The sequence below is a fragment of the Malaclemys terrapin genome, chromosome 2 (assembly GCF_027887155.1).
Source record: "Malaclemys terrapin pileata isolate rMalTer1 chromosome 2, rMalTer1.hap1, whole genome shotgun sequence".
Taxonomy (NCBI): domain Eukaryota; kingdom Metazoa; phylum Chordata; order Testudines; family Emydidae; genus Malaclemys; species Malaclemys terrapin.
Window position 1 is genome coordinate 65431522 of NC_071506.1, and position 23000 is coordinate 65454521.

The 23000-nt window shown below is 39.5% G+C and overlaps 1 protein-coding gene across 3 annotated transcripts in view; it reads right to left on the minus strand.

The window, feature by feature from the left end:
* Positions 1-2394: 2394 nt before the first annotated feature.
* SDCBP (syndecan binding protein) overlaps positions 2395-23000 on the minus strand; it is a 28706-nt gene continuing 8100 nt past the window's right edge. For 2 of the 3 annotated variants that reach the window (XM_054018210.1, XM_054018211.1), the window contains 8 exons: positions 21866-21932; positions 19302-19380; positions 11648-11757; positions 11093-11254; positions 8076-8251; positions 6517-6688; positions 5714-5805; positions 2395-3177 (listed from right to left, as the gene is read on the minus strand). In XM_054018210.1, the coding sequence (XP_053874185.1) occupies positions 3123-3177; positions 5714-5805; positions 6517-6688; positions 8076-8251; positions 11093-11254; positions 11648-11757; positions 19302-19380; positions 21866-21916 (897 nt within the window). In that variant the 5' untranslated portion in view covers positions 21917-21932 and the 3' untranslated portion in view covers positions 2395-3122. The remainder of the gene's footprint in view (positions 3178-5713; positions 5806-6516; positions 6689-8075; positions 8252-11092; positions 11255-11647; positions 11758-19301; positions 19381-21865; positions 21933-23000) is intronic. The other variant, XM_054018212.1, reaches the window with a different exon arrangement.

Consider the following 23000-nt stretch of genomic DNA (forward strand, 5'->3'; position numbering starts at 1 on the left):
ACAGGGGGTAAAGGAGGAATCCTTACTCATGAACAGAAAGTGAGTGCTTATACCTGAGGCAGCTGTTGTACTTCAATCACCTACAGGATAGCTGCAGTAGGTCCCACTTGGAGCAGAACAAATGTTTCTCCTGCACAAAGGGAGCAGAATTGGGGATTGTGAGAAAGAGATTACTTACCAATAACTTGTTCTTCCAGTTGCCTTTGTATATTCACAGTGGTGGAATTGGTACCCCCTGGGGTTGAGTTGCAGAGCGACCATAGGTGTTGTGGGGGATAGGGGTGAACATGTGCATTCAAATGGGAAAGTGATATCAGCGCCCTACTCCTACATTCATCCTCCCAAACTAGAGTTCTGATGTTTTGTAGAACAATGCAGAGGGGAAGGTGGGCAAGTAGTGTGATAGCAGAAGTGACTGAGTATAATAACCTCATCTTATTTGGGGCCCCTGTGTATCGTCAGCAGGGGGAGATTAGTGAGCAGTGCCCCTTGGATAGTGAACGAGGAGGTCCATAGAAGAATATGGACTAGCACTATTCTCCCAACTGGGCATCTGAGCATGAATGTGAAGTCTGATGAATAGTGCTTGCTGGTTGTGTGTCTGGTGCTGCTCTGTACAAGAATGTGCCTGAAAAAAGCTCCAGCTGTGGCAGCAGCTCTGGCAGGAGTGTATTTTAATCCCGGGAGCATTGTGGTTGTAGCTAAAGTGTCACCTCACTCTATACATCTTAGTATCCTTCCAAGGAGGGTCAAGTTAGAGCTGACCCCTGGGTCAGAATTGAGTCCTGTTCCACTGGCAGAGTCTAGTAAGGGACACCATGATTAAAACTGGGAAAAAACATCCAGCAAAAAACACTTTGTTACACTGAAAGTTTTGCCAAATTGTTTTTTGGTTGGGGAGGGGGAGGGGAGGGACTTAAAATATTCCCAGTGTCTAAACACTTCAATTTCTCTTTTTTGTTTTTTAGATTTTTCCACGCAAAATGACTTGGAAATTTATTTTTTTTAAGCAAAATTAATGTTAAATGCTCAAAACAACCATTTGATTTTTTTTAATTCAATTTTGGTTTGACCCAAAATTAATTGTTTTTGTTTTTTGGAATTGCCAGCAAACTGAAGAGTTGGTGGTTCTTTGAATGATTGCTCCTGTGTATTCCACAGTAGGTGAGCATGCTTGCCATGTGCACCAGTGCTGGAAGGTTTTCCCTTAGCAGCATCCGTAGTGGGGGAGCACCGCTGCAACCCCTGGAGTGGCACCAACATATCGTGCTATAAAGGGGTCTGTGTGCTCCCCCTACCCTCAGTTCCTTTTTGCCACCAGTGAAGGTAGTTGGAACTTAGGCTAGAAATGCTGCAGCAAAGCTGGAGCATTTCTAGCCTTAGTGGTATCCAGCTTTCCCTGAAGTTACTTGTTGAACTTTTCTCTGTTAGTGCTGGGCTCGGGGCAACTCTTGTCGCAATTCTATGCCCAGAAGCAATCCACACACTCAGTGTCTTTGCTGTCTGGAGGAGGCTCACATTAGTGAGAAGTGTAAAATCTGCTGCTCCTTCAAGCCACGAACAAAGAAGGAGCATGAGGGGGGGAGGGATAGCTCAGTGGTTTGAGCATTGGCCTGCTAAGCCCAGGGTTGCGAGTTCAATCCTTGAGGGAACCACTTAGGGATCTGGGGCAAAAATCAGTACTTGGTCCTGCTAGTGAAGGCAGAGGGGTGGACTTGATGATCTTTCAAGCTCCCTTCCAGTTCTAGGAGATGGGATAGCTCCATGAATTTAATTGAATTAAACTAAATTAAATTAAATTCGACACCAAGCTCTCCTAATGGAGTCAGTGTTGCCTCGGCACCAGTGTGTCAAGCCAACCCCCTCGCTGGGCACCTCATCCTTGGCACGCAGCGAAGTGCCCCAGGCACACCATCCTGATTCTGCGTCATCGGAGCACAGTGAGGCCCCGTCAGTGAGCCGGCACTGCTCCCCTTCTAAGAAGCAAGGGAAGACTCAGCGGCACCAGGAGAAAGATCAGGGTGAGGCTAGACCCACGTTGGGCAGCCCATGATCCCCATTGAGACCGAGACCTCCAACTCCGGTAGAACGGAGTAGTCCGGTGCCATTCATGCATGCTTCGCCAGAGGTGAGAATGCCTTCAACGCCGGCAGCAGCTCAGGCCGCGTGCGACATCATGACACTTCTGGTACCAGGAGTGCCGCTTCAGTCAGGCCCCCGATCCCGTGGGAAGCCATTGCTCAGTATCAATTTTAATTTAATTAGGATATACTTCCTGGTTAACATTTATCCTTAAGCTCAGTTTGCTTGAACAGTCATTAATTGACAACGTTACACTGCATTTTAAAATGTTGATCCTACATCTTAAAAAATATATCCATAAAAGTTTTGAAATCTTATTTGGTTATTCCTGAACTTTATTTTTAAACATGGTTAAGGATACAGAATTTAAGAATATTCGAGAGTTACAATTTGTAAAGTAAGAGTAGTAAAAAGTTGAGCATAACAATCGATATTTAAAGCGCTTCTTTAAGGTTTAATGCCAATATTAGCTAAACATGGTTTTCAATTGGCTTTTTTGGCCAACAAGATTACTTGAACAAAAAGTACACTACCACTAAAATAGTCAGTCAATCTTCTAAATATACTGTTCTAAATATATGGTTACAAAGAGAAGGCAATAAAAATACTTATTTGTCCGAAAAGGAACATACAAAGAGCAGCAATATGTTCTAAATCATGGATAACTGATACTATCACGTGCAGAAGAAACATGTATTAGTTTCCTTTAGTTGCAATGGCTTATAATCATAGAAACAGTAGTAAACTAGAGTAGCATGATCCTACAGAAAAAGATCAGCAGAACTTTGTTGAAAATTTCACATTTGTAAAATCAGCATTAGACTACAAATAAGTCTTACAGTTGTATGAATAAACAAGATAACATGTTGAACTGTAACATTCCCAGGCATTATATATAATGTAAAATGTTCAATGCAGCATATCCCCTCTTGGCCTCAAGGAAGGCTCATGTGTAGAATCCAAAGAAGTTGCTGAGCAGAATAGCCCAAGATTAGCTGAGTTCTCATTACAGATGCATATACAATACAATGGCTTTAAATTTAGACTTCAGGGATTGTATGGTCCATCAGACTTTTCATGATGCCAGAAGCCATTCTGGGGGGGGTGGAAAAAAAAAAGTCTCCTTTACTAAATTTAAAAAAACCCCAAACCCTTACTTTGTTATTAAAAATAATGCAGAGAAAGCAAAACTAGAGAGACAAAGTTTTAAATCAAAGCGTTTTGTCTTACTAGGTTAACAGAACATTGCAGCAAATGATATAGAAAACTAGCAGGCAACTGTGCTGTTGGCATTTTATTCTACCTTGTATGTTAGCAAAGAAAACAATATTCTAATATACCTTGTATATGGGTGCAGAACTGGGAGATGTATTCTGTCTGATGTCTACTATAGAGAAACTGCTAAGTGTAACAGATAAGGATAACTTTTTTACATCCTCAACATTGAAAGCAATACGTTTGTCATACTGCAACCAGAACAGGTGCTCAGGTAGTAGCAGAAGCTTAAATCACTAATGAAGAAGATGGCAAGAATGTCACAGTTTTACATAGAGAATAGTGGAGTCTAGTCCAGCTTAACAGAACACTTGTCAGCTGAAACAGCTAAAAAAAACCATTAGATTAGGGATCTTGGATAGGGAGTTTCCTACTGGAGTTGGGTTCTTGGTGCATAGCTGAAATCATATATACTCAAATACTTAACAGTAGCTGGACTAGTTTTAGTGCATCACCGTGGTCTAATACAGCGATTGGCAAACTTTTTGGCCCGAAGGCCATATCTGGGTATAGAAATTGTATGGTGGGTCATGAATGCTCACAAAATTGGGGTCAGGGTGTGAGAGGAGGTGAGGGCTCTGGCTGGGTGTGCAGGCTATAGGATGGGGCTGGGGATGAAGTGTTTGGAGTGTAGGAGGGGGCTCCAGGCTGGGACCGAGGGGGATCAGGGCTGGGGCAAGGGGTTGGGGCATGGAGGGGTAGCTCAGGGGTGCAGGCTCCAAGCAGCGCTTACCTCAAGTGGCTCCTGGAAGCAGCAGCACGTCCCCCCTCCGGCTCCTACACGGAAGCGCAGCTAGGCAGCTCGGCTGTGCACTGCCCTGTCCACAGGCTCCGCCCTTGTAGCTCGCATTGGACATGGTCCCAGCCAATGGGTCGGGGGCAGTGTGCGGAGTGGAGCTCCCTGGCTGCCCCTATGCGTAGGAGCTGGGGGGAGGGGGGGACATGCCGCTGCTTCTGGGGGCCACGCAGACAAGCCCCAGACCCTGCTCCCCAGCAGGAGCTCGAAGGCCAGATTAAAATGGCTGGCGGGCTGGATGCGGCCCATGGGCTGTAGTTTGCCCACCCCTGGTCCAACAGGCAAGTTAGTATGCAACAGGATTCACACCCCTCTAGTGCACATCGCCTCACTGTGTAGGCAAGCCCTTTCTATTTATTGGACAATCCTGTTAATACACGCCAGAATGATATTAGCCTTTTTCACAACTGCACCATATTGTTAGCTCATATTCAACTTGTGATCCACTAGAAATCCCAAATCCTCTTCTGCTGACTACTGCCTAGCTAGTTATTTCCTATTTTGTAGATGCGCATTTGATTTTTCCTTCCTAAGTGTAGTACTTCGCACTTATCTTTATTGATTTCAGACCAAAATTTTACAATTTGTTGAGGTCATTTTGAATTCTAAACCTGTCCTCCGAATTGCTTGCAATCCTTCCCAGTTTGGTGTCATAGGCAAACTCTCCACTCCATTATCCAAGTAACTAATGAAAACATTGACTAGTACTGGACCTAGGACTGACACGGGTTGGACTCCCAAACTAATACATCTCCCAAACTGACAGCAAATCCCTGATAAATATTTGAGATTTCAAATACATTGCTATATTCAAAAATCCATTACAACTCTGAAATATTTGGCTAAATTTCAAAGAGGGCTGTTACTTTGAAAAACATTAATGAAGCAGAAAGTTACATATTACAGATTTTTTGTATATGAGATGTATGAGATCTTTTAATCTGACTGCGTTAACAGGATTAAAGGCAATGATTTCTCAGTCCCAAAAGACTCCATTTCAGGTTTACAATTGTTTGAAGTAAAAGGTATTTCTCTAATCAGCTACTCTAACATTACACATGAACTCTGCCTGAGTCACAGCAGGACTGAAATGAAATACAAATACTGTTCTACAATAATCTGAGATCTCGTCTAAACTGTGGGAGTTTTGTACGTTATACACTTCCCCCATAAAGCTATTTCAGTGCCCTAATTCCTTGCCACTAACTTCTTCTGTAACAGTTTACTCTGTTTTGTTTGCAGAAAACAAGTTTTCAAACTTTTGTCTTAAAAGGATACCATGGTCATACCCCACAAATTGAGATTTAATATCTTTTTAGTGAACTGAAACATTACACCAAAGCCCTTAGCATAAATGCATTTTCCACAGCATGCCTGATGCCAGATTTGGCATTTTCTTGACTCAATCACATAAAATGCATTTATGTTTGAGAGTTAAAATTTACCCTAGAACCAAAGGAGTAATCATCCATTGGAATATTATTTCCACAACACTTAATAAGCAGATTTGTGCAACTAATTGAATCATTTTTTAAAAATAGCTAAAGTTTTCTTTCTTACCTCTTAATTATGTGTTCAAAGATATATGAAGGCATGATAGTAATTGTCACAACATTCCCAGCTGTTGCCAATATATCTGCAATTTGGGAGTCCTGTTAATGAAATACAAATGAACAAAACCTCATGATCTGAATCCCTGAAATCCTTCCGCATCTGCCTAGCAGCTACGAACTATAAACAGGGCACAAAGAACCTTTTCAAAATGTCTGGAAGGAAGCACTAAGGGAAGATATCCAATGTAGACTAGGACCAAACAACAACTTTTACCATTACTAAAAGATCCCTGGTCTTGGAACACAAGGGTCAGCGTGTACCCTGACACAAGAAGGAAACCCTGGACTGGAAGTCATAAGTTTGCAGGGCAATCACTGACAATGTTGATACTGGCAAGTGAACATCTAGCAAGCTGTACCTCATGTCTCCAGATGGAGCAGGAGAATAAATACCAGGCACACAATTCTTAGAGAAGCTATGCTAAGGCAGAGAGTTTAAGAAAGTTGATAACTAGTTTTATCCTTAGGTTTTTGTCAAGAGCCTAACTCTATTAAAAGCCATTTCTACCTGGCTAAGAGACACAGTAAACTGGAATAATCAGATAGAAGACCCTCTGATATGGAGATGTTAAAATTTCGTTGAGCACTCTTGATTACATCGACTGGTAAAAAGTCACATCACTAAGTGTTCAGAATGACTCTCGTATACCCTACTTGAGAACTTCTAAAAGCACCACTCCCCTCTCAGAAAAGTATGAAGATAGGACTATTGTTACGCTGAATTTGTTTTTGTAAAGCACATTACTTTACCTTCAGTCCAATTACGTTCTGGCCATTTATTTCACACATGTTGTGCTCTGTAAGAAGTCCATTTCTAGCAGCAGAACTGTCTTTCACTATTGAGGTTACTTTTCCATTTTTGAATATGAAACCAACATGACCTGTGCTGTCCTTATGCATAGTAAGAGTTCGTTCAAAAGGCCTGTAAGAAATATGTTCACAACATATTATTGTACTTTTTTCAGTAAGTATTCAACATATACTGAACAATTCCACAAGAAATTAGAGTTACTACTAAAAACCTGTAGAGCTGTTATTGTAAATGTTATAATATATTATGGGATGCACTATTTTTGACCTACAAGTATTCCTTTTGTCTGAAATGTCTGTTCTCAATATTGGTACTATCCACTTTGCTAGCTAAAATATTTATAAAAATTATACAGATTAAGCTCAATACATTCACAGAATTCAGTTTTGATTATTCAATTGTATGAGTAATTGCCATTTCAGTTTCAAGTTATGATTCTAATACAAAATGCAAAAAAAAAGTTCACTTCAGTATTGAAAGAGACTATGGTAGTTTAGGTGACTAATGTACTCTACACACCCTTACTTTCAACTATATGCTGAAACATCTTGATACAACCAGCTACTTCACTTAATTTAAGCTTATTTTTCCACTCAAGCTATAATCATTGTTCATTGGCTTTTTACAGATATTCCCCTATGCCACAGGAAATATGTAAATTTCCCACCCTCTAACATATATACATTTACATTTTAAATTACATGTTCTTGTACAATGGATTGGCCTGCAAGTGTTACAAGATAACTAACATAGCATTGGCACATATCGATTAGATCATTGGTCTCCTTTCTGAAGGCCTAATACTCGCCCACACACAAACTTGCACTGGTGTGTTTTTAAACCAGTTTAAGTTAAGTGCAAATTTGTATGCAGACACTTAGTTAAACTAACAGTGTAAAAAACACACCGCTAATTAAAACGGCACAAGTTTGTATTGCTAAAGACAAAGTTAAAGGGTAACTTCAAAGCTTTCAATATGAAAATTAAGATTCCAGATCAATACCAAAATACTGTATGCATTTATACGTAAAGACATATTTTAAGGCAAAAACCTTGGAAATAATTGAATATCAGTGGCTCTGCCATAAATAACTCAGAACCTTGAACTCAGGACTAGACAGATAGTAAATGAAATTGTCTTAAGATACTTGTATACTTTTTTCTATTCAAAAGAGGCCTAGACCAAAGTAGCAAAAACCTAAGCAGAATTGCATTGGCAGAGTTTGCGAGAAACTGTGCATAATACCTGCCTGCGACAGAGTTAGACCTTGCCAACAGTCTTAATTTAACAGATTTACTCATGAAATATTAGACATGAAAAGGAAGCTTCTGAACTACTTAGACTGTAAGCTCTTTGGGGCAGGGATAGTCATTGTTATGCATGTTTGGTGCTTAAACACAGAAGAATCCCATGCCTGGACTAGGGACCCATTGTGCTACTGCAATACAAATAAATAATAATGAATGATCACTTTCCATTTTTACTTGATAGTTTTACCTGTCACGAATGATCATCGAAATTCTCTCCCCTGAAGCCTGCTTGAGAACTTTATGGGATTTCTCAGAGCTCCATCCTGCACAATTTTCACCATTAATTTGCAGAACTTGGTCCCCAAACCTCAGACCAGCTAAAGATGCTGGAGAGTTGGCTTGTACTAACTGGACAAATATACCCTAAATGGAGTGATAAAAATTTATCATTATTCTTGAATATTAACAGTCAGAAAAAGTTCCCAGTGCCTATTTTATACATTACATAAAGTATACATAAACAGCAAGCAGAAGATGGGTTGAACAACTGCAACTTTTAAAAATACAGATACACTGCAGGAGATGAATAGGCCTTTTTTTTTTAAAATACATACAAAGGTGACCTACAAAAGCTAAAAAGCTTATTAATCCTTTTCTGATACAATGAAGGCCTGAAATCTTGTTTTACCATTTTTAAAAATGAAGTATTACCACCACAGAACTATCAGGAAGTGATAGACAGAACTGCAGGATCTCTTGGCATCTCAAAGCAGGTTTATTGTGAGCTTTAAAGACTTGCATTAAGTGGTGAAGGATGGTGACTCTTTAGCAATGGATTTTACGTATCTCAAATGCTAGCCTGAGATAAACAGGTGTTAACACAGTTGACTGAAAAACCCTTCCTCTTTCAACTACTCAGCTTTGATTCCTGTGAGCTTGTTTTAGTAGTGCTTCAGTCATCATGGACCCTGTCTACAGTTAGAAAGGAAAACTAGAAATACTAGGAGCCCTAATGTAGATAGGGTTGTGTCTGCAATTATGGTTATCAACACCATGCTATTAGACTTGCTCCCACTTCACTTTCATGAAAGGATGCTGAATGCTAAACCCCACCTGTGCTGGGGTACAAAGATCCTAACACCTGTTCAGTTGACAATAGTGGGATGTTTCCGAAATGCAGACAAAACCTTAGAGACTTCAAGATAGCCCACACCAGAATTTCTAGTTTAAAAAAAGCCATAAGATAATTAAACTTTTGATACCTTGGACACAAGCCCAGTTTCTCCTGCTTTTGCAGGTCAGTTTTTTAAGAATGTGACAAGTTAACATGTCTGTTTCACAGTTGGGAATAGTCAGAGGCCACAATGAGGAGAGACTGGCTGCAGAGAAGTTAAAATGATTTCTTTGCACCTTTGGTCACCACAAAGGAAAACAACAAAAGCAAACTTTGGCATTACTCTTTGTAGATAGTGTAGGCCAAATCAGAGCTTCACTTTACCTAATGTTCCCCCATCAGTAGCATATGGTCCTAATCTAAAGGCACTCTTACTAGTGGTTAATAGCATAATGAGAAATTAAACTACATGTGTTACCCATTGATAGTTTAGGAATAAAGACTAAAGCTATTGAGCTAGTGACCAAAATGCCATTTAACAAGTACAATAGCAGATAACTGAAAGGTGTCCAATATCTGTGTGACACTGCACCCTGTATTCTTCATGGTGATATTATTATGATACGATTATAGCATAATTACGATGCATTTTGTACAAGATGAGTCATGTGAGGTGTCATTGGGAAGTTATGATTTGCTGAATATGATTTGTATGCATGTATCATTTTTGTATCTAAAATTAGGAACACTGACTACATATCTGTATTTCAATCGTGCTTACTCTGGGTGAGACCCTCAACTAGCCTTTCAAATACAACAATGAAGAAGCCAGACGGGGCTGATAGCCTATCAGCAAAGACAATGGACTGTGAAATAGATTAACCTTCCTGTGGGCATTTTGGCCAGCCTGTAAGCAATGGCTGTTATAACACTGCAAGGGCATGCGACCAGAGCACGTCTCTTGACTCCATCTTGGATGTCAGTATTTTTCCACAAACCAGTTTGGGAACCAAGTTTTGAAACAAAGGGTTCCCCGCCATATGCTAAAACTATATAAGGTAGAGGAGGGACATCATCAGTGGTTCTTTGCTCCCCACACAAGACAACTCCTGGAAACACCTGAGCAACAAAGACTGAATTGGGGGGGGGGGGAAGTGCTGGATCCAGACTAAAGGGATTTCTAGCCTGTATATGAAACAACTGGGCATGCCAAACTGCAAAGCAAGTGTCGACTCTGCAGCCCGCTTGTATCATCTGTCAGGGTGAGATACTGTTAATTCAAATCCTATCTTTCTAGGATGTTAAGCTTAGTTTGCATTTTTGTTTATTTACTAGGTAATCTGCCTTTGATCTGTTTGCGATCACTTATAACAACTTAAAATCTATCTTTTGTAGTTAATAAATGTATTTTATGCTTTAATCTAAACCAGTGAGTTTGGAGTGAAGTGCATGGGAATCTTAGCTCAGAGGGGCTGTTGCATTTCCTCTCCACATTGTGAGGGGAGGTGAACTGGATAATAAATTCATACTGGGTTGGGGTTTGTACCAGGGCAGGACAGTACAGCTCTGGGGTCCTAGGCTGGGAAACTGGTGGTTATGTTGGCTGTAGTCTCTCTCTTGTTGGTTCACATGCAGTGGCTAGTTAGAGAACTGCAGCTGGGAGTGGTTCTACCTGTGTGGAAGTGTAAGACCGGGAGCATGCCTGCAGCTTTTCACAGCAGCACAGTGTGAGAGGGAGCCCAGGCTGGTGGGGCTCAGTGGTACCCCAGGGGGAGGGAAACCTGTCACAATCTGTACTTACGATATAAAGAGGTGCTATGTGTAAACTTAGGTACTAAATGTACAAGTAGTACATAATGCCAGTTGCTTCTATACATTTATATAAAAGTAAATAATTATGTAGTACTTAAGTTTAGATCTCTAATCTATTAGTATATTTTGAAAGCGTTAACAGAAGACAAAACAGCAGCCATAGATAAGATACTAGAAACGTTATACACTTGGTAGAAGTCTACCCCATTTTGTATTAAACACAAATACATGCCTTTGCATCAGCAACTTCACACTCCCATACAATTTAATTTTGATTACAACAGGATTCACTTACTGATCTACAGAATCAAGACAGAATTAAGTTTCCATATACTTACATTGTCTATAGATTTAAGACGAAGTCCGATTTTTCCATCCTGATCTTTACACACAATTATTTCACGGATGCCTTGTTTAATCTCTGCTCTGCGAATTCCAATATCGTTTCCAGTTACTGGAGCCACCATATAATTCACACTGGAGGGTCTTGTTACCAGCTGCTGATGATTAAAAACCACACAACATCAAACTACTTAGAACAGCAACTTGTGTAGACAGCTGAACAAGACATGTCAGTCAAAATGAAATCACATTTTCACACAAATAAATGAAATTTTAAGATGTCTTACTTCTAGTTATTTTGGGGATAATAAAATTGTTAAAGTTTAGTAAAAGTGTCTTTATACAAAGTTCTTACTGAAAGGTAAACTCTAGAGATGGAATGACTTAGCATCTTAAGATCATTAATCCATCACTGGTTAACTATGGTAATGACCAGAAGTATAATCCACTAAATAGAATATGTGGAGTCCTATTTTTAAGAGCAAGTTATTTTGTTAATAAATATCCTGTCTGTGTTTTCTAAAAATCAGGTTTACTTGAATGGTACCTACCCCCTGAGATTGTGTATCTGCAACCATTGGCAAGTTTTTCTGTACCTCTTCTTCATTAAGACTCAGACCCATGTACTCAGAAAGTTCTGGGTATAGTCTGGGATAGAGGCCTAGTGAAAGAAAAAAAATACAAAGTAAATGATTCACTATTTAGAATATAGAAAATGTTTATTCACTAAAATACTAAATATTTACTAGAAGAACACTGTAGATTATGTTCCTATATGTTACTTGTCTGTTCCAGTACTTTACTTCAAGGTCAACTGCATCAATAGCAACAAACTTTGCCTCTGAAAGCACATGCAATATCATCCATGAGAACAGTACTACTATTTTGTCACCCATCTTAAGATACTTGGCTACTTCCACATTTTACAGAAGGCACTCTCCATTGTTCAGGTAATTTTTAGCCTTTTTTTTTTAATCCCAGTAGAATCTATTTCACACCATTTTTAGTTTCCAGTGATTCATGAAAACAAGGGTGAAGGGATTTGACATCAGACATGAGGTGACAAACCACTTAAAAGCTCTGGAAATCTCTGAGCAGAAGGCATGCACTTTTGTCTCCCCAGGCCTGTGCAGAAGTGGTGGGAGGGGGGGACCATTTCCCTTTCACCCCCTTCCCAGGACTATATGAGGGACTCTGCATTGGGAGGTACCCAATCTGGATGGGCATGCACATGTTGCAAGGGAGCAAAGTATCAGATCAATAGTTCTCTCAGAGACTCAGGGACTCCATACAGACTATCCTTGCTTTTTGAAGATCCCCAGGTACCTGTGAAGTTTTGGAAGGCAAGAGGCCATAGCCATATCTTGTCAACAGGGGAAAGAAGAAGCAGCCTAAAGGAATTCCCTCCCAGTATACCCCTTTCCACAGGTTTTACCAGAAGCATGTCCAGTGTGACCCTCAGTTATTTCAACTTTCTGGGGTGGTTGTACTGAATATGAGTAAGCAAAGATTAGAAAAGCATAAACTATTCATTCTCTTCAATACCTATTTGTTTTGCCACTTAAATTAGTTGATGCATAAATTAAAATTGAAAAGGATGATCTGTCCTGAACAATAGTAATCACATTTTAACTAACTGTGGTGTCAATTTCCCTAGGGCAACAAGGTATTTTAATTACTTAAAATAAAAGTATAAATTCAGTATTTTAAATTACCGATGAAACTATTAAGTACCCTGATACAGTGTGTAGTACCAGCAAGTTAATGGCACTATGAAAACCTTCTGAATTTCCTATCTTGCAAGTTCAAAATGCTGAGTGTTACACAAAAGATTTTGCATTTAAAGCTACTGTGAATTTGCTTTTCATTGTACAACGTTTTAAGTGTTTCACTGTACTTAGTGATTAATATATTTCTGCTTTCAATAGTATCAGCTGACAGTAAACATCTTGATAGTTTGCTCTAACACAATTCACTTCTTACAGCTATATGAAACCGAGGCACACAATCCACTTTATAAGACGGTGTTTGGCCAAATCTTTCATGGGAATAAAAGCCTTCAGAAGGGCCAGAAAGCTATTAGTTGCAAGTCAGTTTCTGTGGAATAGTAACATCAAGGGAGCAGAATGTGCTTTCCCAGAGAGCAAACAGGTATTATTACATCATGGCAAAAATTGGAAGAAGTTATTGCTTTATTACAACAAGAAGAGAGTCAGTTTTGTTGATAGGAAGTGGTATAAAAATACTTTAATATTGAGTTGTTGGTCACTGGAAATTTCAGGAAAGCCATGAAGATGTTTTTTTAAAATCAAAAAGAACTGTTCCAAGACATTTAACACTTAATAGTTTAAAGCCATAAAACTGTACTCAACTATGATGGAGAAAAAGCCAATTTTTTAAAGAATAGTTCTGCTCAATAGCAGTGCAGTTGGGTGACCAAAAAAAGGGAAGGGGGCAATTAATTATGGTGGAGCAGTGGCACCTCTATAATTAAGGTTGCTCCACAATATCTGTTTAAAGGTTACCTTTCCTAAATCCTCTAAAATTGACATGTTCAGTCAGATCTCTTTGAAATTTGGTATGCCTTGGGAGGGTGTAGAGCAGGATTGGTGACCCAAATGGAGTCATTTGAGCCCATGGTGCAGAAATACAAGTCCGCCCACAAAAACCAGCAATATTTAAAAAAGTTTCTAGGTTGGGTTTTTTTGCCCAGAGCTAAAGAACTATTGACAGAAGGCGGGTCAAAATAATCTCAATCTGTCAAATCTTACCCAAAACAGTGCATGGCACCCATGAAATCTCTGGGGGAAGAACCAAACTGAGAAAAGTAGTAAGAAAAAGCACCAATACAGAAAAAGTGCTAGATTTCCATTACTGCCATTCATAAGCTTTGAAGCTCCACTCTTGCAAGTGCTCTCAAATTGAAACAGTTAACCGGACTGCTCTGAAATTTGGTGTGCTTCATGGTGGCGTGGGATAGCATTAGGTAATACAAATTTGGGGTCACCTGACCAAGGGATTCCTGCATTACAGCCCCCCCCAAAATTGTTTCCTTTTGTTGCCCTATATTGTTAAAGTGAGAGGTGCTAAGGATGGGATGAATCAACAGAGCTCTGGACGGCTGTGAATTCAACCTTCAGTTAACAAAACTAAAGATAAGTTAATCACAAACCCTCCACCTAAGACAAAAGAAGTTATGGATGAGTGGCTGGAGGTTGTTATAATCGGAGAGTCACGGATGGCAATTTTATTTTGGGGATAATGTAATCAGTCACTGAGTGAAAAAACTTAGACATGTAAATGCTTCCTGGGAGGGAAAGCGTATCAGGGAGGAGAGGAATAGAGGGGAAAAGGGGTTGGGGCTGCAGAAAAGAGATGAGGGTTATGTGGATGGATGGCACCTGCAACTCTGCCAGTACATCCCAATCTGGATGGAATGCTATGGGTGACAGTGAACAGGCTGTAAAAGGAGACAAGGTGCTTCTGTATTTCAGGAATAGTGGGGTGGGCAGAGAAAAGGTGTGTGTTAACAGGGCCTACTGGGGCACTGCTGAAAGAGAACAGAGTTAAGGTTGCCTGGGCAATCTTAACTCTGCATTTCCTAGTTTTCAGAAGTTTGAGTTTTGCTCAACTCAATGTTCTGCAAGGTAACAACATTCCACCAAGCAAACTTAATGCTGCATTAAAATATTTAAAACCATTGAATCTTATAGTGACTAGTTCTTCAAGATGTTGTTGTTCACATGGATCCTATGTTCGTGAAGTCAGAACCTTTGAATAGCAGTTTCAGAGCCATCCTTGTGCATCCCCACCAGAGGGCTCAAAGGCCAGAGTGGCTACAACCCACCCTTAGTTTTCTTTACCTGGGATTTTGAAATGGCAAGTGAACGCCAAAGAAACGGGGATAGGGTTTGTGGGATCTATGTGGACAACAACCCATTCTCAAAGAATCATAGTTTACTTTAAGGTAAGTAAACTGTTTTTCCTTTGCAGTCCACACACGTGTGCACACACTCTCTAGTCAGGGTGACTAATAAGCAGACATGCCAAACCTGCGGAAAAAAAAGCAGAAATTGGCTTGTTTTTGACTTAATTAGCTTGGGAGTTACTTGTTGGCTTGTAGCTTGTTGCTTTTTTTTTTGATTGGCTCCTAGCAAGCAGGGGCAAGAGAGTCAGGGGGGGACTGCAGGCCCACCACAGTCCCAGACAACACACCGGGGGGGGGGGGGGGAATCTAGTCATATAGAGTGTTGGTGTTCTTAGGGATTGGCTTGTTTTGAAATGGGATTAGTTTAATTTTTGGCTTATTGTGAAAATTGGGGTGCTTATTTACCACATCTGTGCTAAAAAGCAGTATGGAAGATGGGACTGAGGAGTCTTAACTGCCACTAACAGTGCCCTACCAAATCTCACATCTGATCTCATAGCCAGGAGAAGGACACAGTTTTTAACAAAGGTAAGCGGACTACCACAATTAGCTGCCTTGCAAATTTTAGATATGATGATGTGTCCAAAGCAGGCACAAAATGTAGCTTGTGCAGTAGTGGAGTGAGCTTTAGCATTTGAAGGAAAAGGTGTATCAGCCACATTACTGCAGACTGAAATACATGCATAGTTCTTTTTTATACTCTCTGGGAGACAATGGGTTAACCCTTAGGAGTACCAGAGATGGCAAGAAAAAGATAGGAAGTCTGTGTAAAAGGCTTTGTCTTATCAAGATAATATAACAAGATCTTTGAAACATCCAGGATGTAGAGTTTCTTTTCTTCTGAAGAACAAAAGAAAAAAGGTAAATTAATTGTAGTTCAAATGAGTGTGACAAGTTTAGGAATAAACTTGCAATGAGGTCTTTACACCAATTTATCTCTGTGGAACATTGAGAGAGAAGGGTCAGCCATAAAAGACTGGAGTTTGCTCACCCTTCTGGCTGATGTAATGTTGACTAAAAAGACCATCTTGAGGGTAAGATAGTGTAAAGTACACTCCAAGAGGCTTAAAAGGGGGGCTTGTAAGGACAATGTGGAATCTTAATATTGGAGACAGTTCTCTAACGGCTGGATAAGTATGGAGTAACTACTTTAGAAATCTAGATACTGTGGGGTGAGTGAAAAATTAACATGATGGTACAGGGGGATGGCATGCTGAGAACACTGCAAGGTGGCTTTTGATAGAACTGAACAAGAAGTCCAGTGCTTTAAGTACCAAATATATTATAGGTTTTGGGGTTTTTTTTTTTTTTTTTTTTTTTTTTTGCATTTTGCATTTTGCCCTTTTGTCTGGAGGTGGTCTGAGTGCATATACAATGCATCTGTGATCAATGTCTTCGTAGGAGGAGCAGAGAAGGGAACCTGTCTGAATAGATTTGGGGTCTAACCACCCATTCACTGCCAATAAAATATGTGTCCTGACACTAGTCACATGCTCATTTGTTGTCCTGTAAGGTAATATACTAGGTTTAATCAGCCTTTTAATGGACCCAGGCGAAGTCTGGCTAATAGCGTCACATAAAAGCAAGGTGATGTGGGCTAAAAGTTTGAGGCAGTTTTCTTACTGGAGTTGACATTCAATTTGATACTGATCATCATATGAAGAGAAATCTGCCTTCAGTAATATATGTTTTTGCTGATTTGGAATCCACTACAACTCTTATAAACTATCATTTATGATGGATTGAGAAAATTTTTCACAAGTTACCATGAGGCCCAGCTATCTGAACAAGACAAGTTTTGAGCATGAAGGGACAGGATGATGGAGGCAAGACACCATTTCTTCCTTTAGGCGATTTTCATTAAAGGACCCTGAAGGACAAGAAAGGGGATGGGTAGGGGTTAAGGACTGAAACGGGATGGAACAGCCATGGGAGATAACTTTTAATACCCATCTGTCTGTTATCATGCTCCAAGTCTGATGGAAGAACAAAAGCCAGCATCTAAAGACAGAGTTTGGAGACTGCTTTTGAGTGACTTTAGTGTGGTTCTCGACCCTCACATCAAACCTGCTGTTCTGGAAGCAGCTGTAGATGGCTCAACAAACAAGGAAGATTGTCTTGTTCAACAGAATCTCAGCTTCTCCCTGGTTAGGTACTCAGAAGACCATTGTTGAGAGAAGGCAAGTGGTCTTCTGCCTTGACTGGCAACCTAGTATCTGAAAATCTTACAATTTGGGGCTGAGGTTTAGATGCCCCCAAAAAACTGTGTGTAATAAATCTGTGCTTTCAAATGACATCCTCAATTGCATTTCACTGAATGCCAGAGGCTTGCAGCAATGAAGCTATGGGCAGTTGCCACAGCAGCCACAGATCAAGCTGTGTCCTATTTATTTGTTGCTGACTGTAACAATGTTTAAGCCACTAGTCCTCTTCAACTATTCCTTTCAATTCCCCACTCAAGTCTCAGAGGAGTTCAGCTAGATGGAGAATACCTGATCCCACGTAAGATATTTTGCATTTAAGCCCTGATGATTAGCAACTCATAGTTCCAGTGACCCTGACAAATAGGCTTTTCTCCAAAATAAATCTAATTTCTTGGGTGTCTGTCTTTTGGAATGTTTTTAAATTGCTTGGTCTTTTCATGGACCACATTAATCAACAAACCCAATGTTGGATAGAGTCAGAACTGTTCAAACCCCTTTTAGGGTAACCAATGTGTCTTTTCTGCTGTCTTAGCCAGAAGAGGCAGTGTGGCTGGTGCCTGTCAGAGTCTTTGCTGGATCTAATATGCCCTCATTAATTGCTGTCCTAGCAAAAACAGAAGAATGTAGAACAAAGACCTTGTGAGCTTTTTCTTCTATCACGGATGTTCTATCTTGAGAGTCTCAACACTAAGGGAGAGCAGCTCCAGCCGTGCTCTAAAGTCAAAGGCTGATACACGACTTGAAGAGAAAGTCTCATCAGGAGAAGATGAAGATGAGTCCCTGGGAGATGGTGTGTTGCTCAGGGGGCACTAATGCCCATTCCTCCTCTGCCAGCTGCTGATGTTCTTCCCTGTCTGCAGATAAAGATCAAGACCCTCTATACTTCCTTCTAGATCATTCAAGAAGGATCAGCCCTTGGATGCAGGTCCCCGGTGTGCCTATAGGTAAGGCTTGTTCTGATAGGGTTGAGCAGGCCATTGCCCTGCCATACAGGAAGTCCCTGGTCTGTAGAGAGAGACCTTAGTCTGATCTGTCAGAAAAAGGTTCCCTGCTGGATAGTGGAGAGGTGGTATGTGCTGGAAATGAAGAAAAAAAACATCTTCTAGAGGCAGTGCCAATCTTCAAGATAACCTCAGTACTGGGAGGTCAGAAATATGCACCAGTATTGAATGTAAACATGGGTGATAAGGGTGGTACTGGGGCATAATTATCTCCTTCAACATTGAATCAGGTGGTAAATTTAAGGTCTTCATTGACAGGGCTGATGTTGGCACGGGTGCCAACGTTCATGCTGATGTTTACTAGTTACCAGCATTTTCAGATATGGGTACCAAATGTGACTTCAGTTCAATGGCCACTGCTATTCAAAGATTTTTGACCTGAGGAGCATGAGGTTCATGCAAAATTAGATGGGATCCATGTAGTCACATACTCTAAGAAGAAACATGTTTTTATCATGAAAAGTGGCAAGTCAGTTTGTATCAGTCTTTAACACACGCCACCTCTCCAAAACACTGATCTTAAAACATCAGCAGGAACTTCATGCAGAAACTTCATACTGTCATACTATTCCTCTTTCCAGGCCTCTCCCCAGTACTAGAGACAGGATCCCTGCCCCGTCCCAAAATTCCCCCTCAGTTTATGATTGTGTGTGCAGGGATGAAAAATATGCAAAGATAATGCTGACAGCCCTCAAACTTGCAAATCTCCCACGGATTTCAAGGGAGATAATGGCACAAAGAGCAGGCTTCCCACTAACTCCCCAGCTTCGGAACTGTAATCACTTGAAAGAGGTATCCGCAGTGAGGGAAAGGGAAAAAAATATATATTAACCACACAACTCCCTCTAATTACTTCATTTTAAAAAAATTCTGTAGACTACCACCCAAATATTTGCATTTACAGAGGACACAGTTTGACCCTTAGTTAACAATGAAAGAATTATTTTGTTCTCCTATACAGTACAGTTTGACTGTACTTCAAGCTCCCCTTCAAAAAGAGTGTTTGTTTACAAAATTTCAGGATTTTAGTTTTTTTCAAAACATCAACTTTTTGTATAGTACATAAACTTACTTCCATCTTGAGGGATGGGAGTGGAGGCTTCAGACAAAATTGCTGCATTGGCAGGGTTTGACGAAAAGGCAGTCTGGGCCTAAGAGGAAAAAGGAATTCACATGCATTATTCTGTACAAGAGAGACTATTAGATAGTTATTATGCAGTTGCGAGGTCAAATGTTCATGTTTTTAGAAAGTACAGTTCGTTATATTAAAGGACAAAACTTCGGAACCCATTCTTGGATCTGAACACCAATTAATATGGATCTGAACACTAATTCATATAAATGGAATCTTTCTCAATGGTGTTAAAATTGGTTAATTAAATTAAATATCACTTGTCAAAACAGCTTACAGCTGTGACTTTCTACAGGGAAAAAGCAAGGGCAACAGCATAAAGAGGTACTACCTCATAAAGAAAGAGGGTTGGTAAATTTATTAACTGTAAATACACTTGCTGAAAGACTCAGAATTTAAGACATTTACACTAAATAACTTCTCATCTAGCATACAAGAGACACTAAGAAGTTTAAGATGTTCTGAGATGGCACTGTTTAAATGCAATATGAAATTTATAAAACTTCAGCAATTGCAAATACACCTCTACCCCGATATAACGCTGTCCTCGGGAGCCAAAAACATCTTACCACATTATAGGTGAAACCGCATTATATCGAACTTGCTTTGATCCGCCGGAGTGCACAACCCCACCAACCCAGAGCACTGCTTTAACGCGTTATATCTGAATTCGTGTTATATCGGGTCGCGTTATATCGGGATAGAGGTGTACCCAATAGTTTATTTTAATTCAGTAATTCATAAGCACCTTCAGAGTCTAGATGTGTCAAACTCATCCAATCCCACCTATCTCTTCTTGTGCGACACACAGGGATTAATTGTGAATCAAAGCTAAAAAGTCAACAATCCTTTAACATTAACAGCTCCTATTAGAGAAGCAGTGAACCTTCTAATTAGATTTGTATACAGAACTCAAAGAAGTGGGTTATTACAAGAGAGGACACAATGTTTACAGCAAATGCCCCCCCAAAATACTCTATTTATAAATTAGTATTTGCTAGTCACTGGAAGAGAGTAAACTATAAGCTTATTTGTAATACTAGGTATTTCCTTCCTTTTCAGTCTCCCATCTTTTGGTAGTTTTAGAGAACCTAGATAGGTTTTCTACGCCTCTGAATGCAAGCCAGGTACTACTCACTATTTTAAAATTACCTTTAAATCAAACTAGTTGCCACAGTTCATGGTTATCTGACATTTTACAATAAAGTTAAAAGAACACAGGCATCAATACAGTGTAATGCATTATGATTTAACAACGTAATTCAACACATTGGTCGAATTAACCAACAATTTAAGAAAACAACATGTAAAAAAAAATAAGCCACCACTAATAATGCCTTCTCTAGAAAGCTGTGGATTAGAAGTCAAACAAGTTGCATTTGAAAATAAATTAAAACAACTGTAATGGTTTAATACAACAAGCCATTTAGGGGTTAATTTCCAGTTTAACTATCCCTGTTGTTCAAATCTGTCCGTTTAACCTATACTCACTGGCTGAGACTAGAGAATTTGCGCTTTTTTCTTCAAAAAAAATTATTGATTTGGTTGTAACACCAATCACTGACATGGTTACAGAACCATCACTGGTAATACAAAAGAAAAAACATGTTCGAACAAGATGCCTAAGTGTAAAAGACAACCAGGCTACTGCAAGCTAAACTTCTAGCGTGGACAGGCCCTTATAAAGGCTGGTTAGCAGCTTCATTAAACTTAAAACTTTACATCAGACCACATGCTGGAGCACCAAATAGTTTAATCTTGATCACCGAGAGCAGCAGTGAAACTGGAGTGGTCCAAACCTAGAACATTAAGCTCAATTAACTGTCCCAAAAAGAAACCACATATATTTGTTAAACACAATATTCCAGGATGCAGACTGTGCTTTGAGATCAAAATTTCAAGTGGGGGTGGAAATAACTTGACAGTACTTGTAGTCAAGGGATTGTTTTCTTTATTACACACACTTTAAGTGAGATGTGAAAAGTGTGTCTACTGACCTATCTAGCAGAGTTGAATAAAAGTTTTAGTTTTGTTCTAGGAAGAGAGGCAGTTTTTAAATCAGAATTTTGTTACTCAATGGTTTACTGTATGATCTAACTTTTATTTGCTGCAGCCTTTATCCTTAAAATAAAATGTACATCTGTTATCTTTAAAAATTAATAGCAACTTCTCTGCTTATATCAAAATGACAATTTAGATACCAGCAAATAAACAACTATTTGATTAAAAAGGATAAGTGTTCCATGTGGATCACATAAGATTTACATTGAAATATTTGCAAGAGCAAGCTCTCCTAATTTAAGGAAGTATTAATATCCAATCTATCCAAATAGGTGGCAAAGTACCAAAAAAAATAAAGACTTTATAGTAATTTAGTCAAGTATTAAATGTAGTACCCACACATTTAACATGAGAAACTTGTTTTAGAAATGAAATTAATATTAATTGAACTGTTCATTTTTAACTAGAACTCATCTCAGAAAAGTCTATATATTTCACCATACCTGAATTACCTTGTCCACTTTCAGATCTTCCAGAGAAGGATAGAGAGACATTTTTGTGCAATTTCCACTAAAGAAAAATAAGAACATTATTTTAATAATCAAGTTATTTTACTCCCAACAGTATAAAATGCCAAGTAAAGCTTGGAAATTGGCTATGTTAAAAGCTACTGTCCAGAAAAGTGAATTTCTGTTAGCATCAAACAAGAGTAAATCATGTTATAGAAGAAAGATAAAACGCTCAGTTGATCTGTAGTCTAAAGTCTTGCTTAATGTTGAACAAAAAACTTCAGGATAGATTGATGCATAGGAGCATTACTAATATCATCATCAGACTTCTATTCTATCAACCAAAGAACCTCCAAATGTTCAATTTTACTGAAAGATAGATCTAGAATGTAAACAGAACTTCTAATGGAAAGAACTGTGTTCCAAAAGAAATATTTTATTCTATAAAGGTGGATTTCTAGAAGCCAGAATTCATAGAACCACAGGTTTAGATGGGACCAGAAGGGTCATCTAGTCTAACCCTCTGCTAAAATGCAGAATTTGTGTGTGTCAAAATCATCAAAGACAGATAGCTAATCCAGCCTCTTTCTGAAAACCTCCAGCAAAGGAGATTCCACAACTTCCCTAGGCAGTTTGTTCCATTGTGCTACTGTTCTTACAGTTAGGCAGTTTTTCCTGAGATTTAATCTAAATCTGCTATGCTGTAGTTTGAACCCATTGCCTCTTATCCTGCCCTCTGTTGCAAGAGAACACAATTATTTTCCATCTTTTTTATGGCAGCCTTTCCAGTATTTGAAAACTGCTATCATGTCCCCCCTTAAGCTCCTCTTTTCCAAACTAAACGTACCCAGTTCTTTCAGCCTTTACTCATATGGTTTGCATTCCATCCCTTTGATCATCTTTGTTGCTCATCTCTGGAATCTTTCCAGTTTCTCTATATCGTGATCAAAATTGAACACAGTAGTCCAGCTGAGGCCTAACCAGCACCAAGTAAAGCAGTAGTATCACCTCCTGTGACTTGTGTGCTATGCCTCTCGTAATGCAACCAAAAATTGCATTTGCTTTTATTTGCAACAGCACCATATTGTTTACTCATGCTGAGGTTGTGATCCACCACAACTCCCAGATC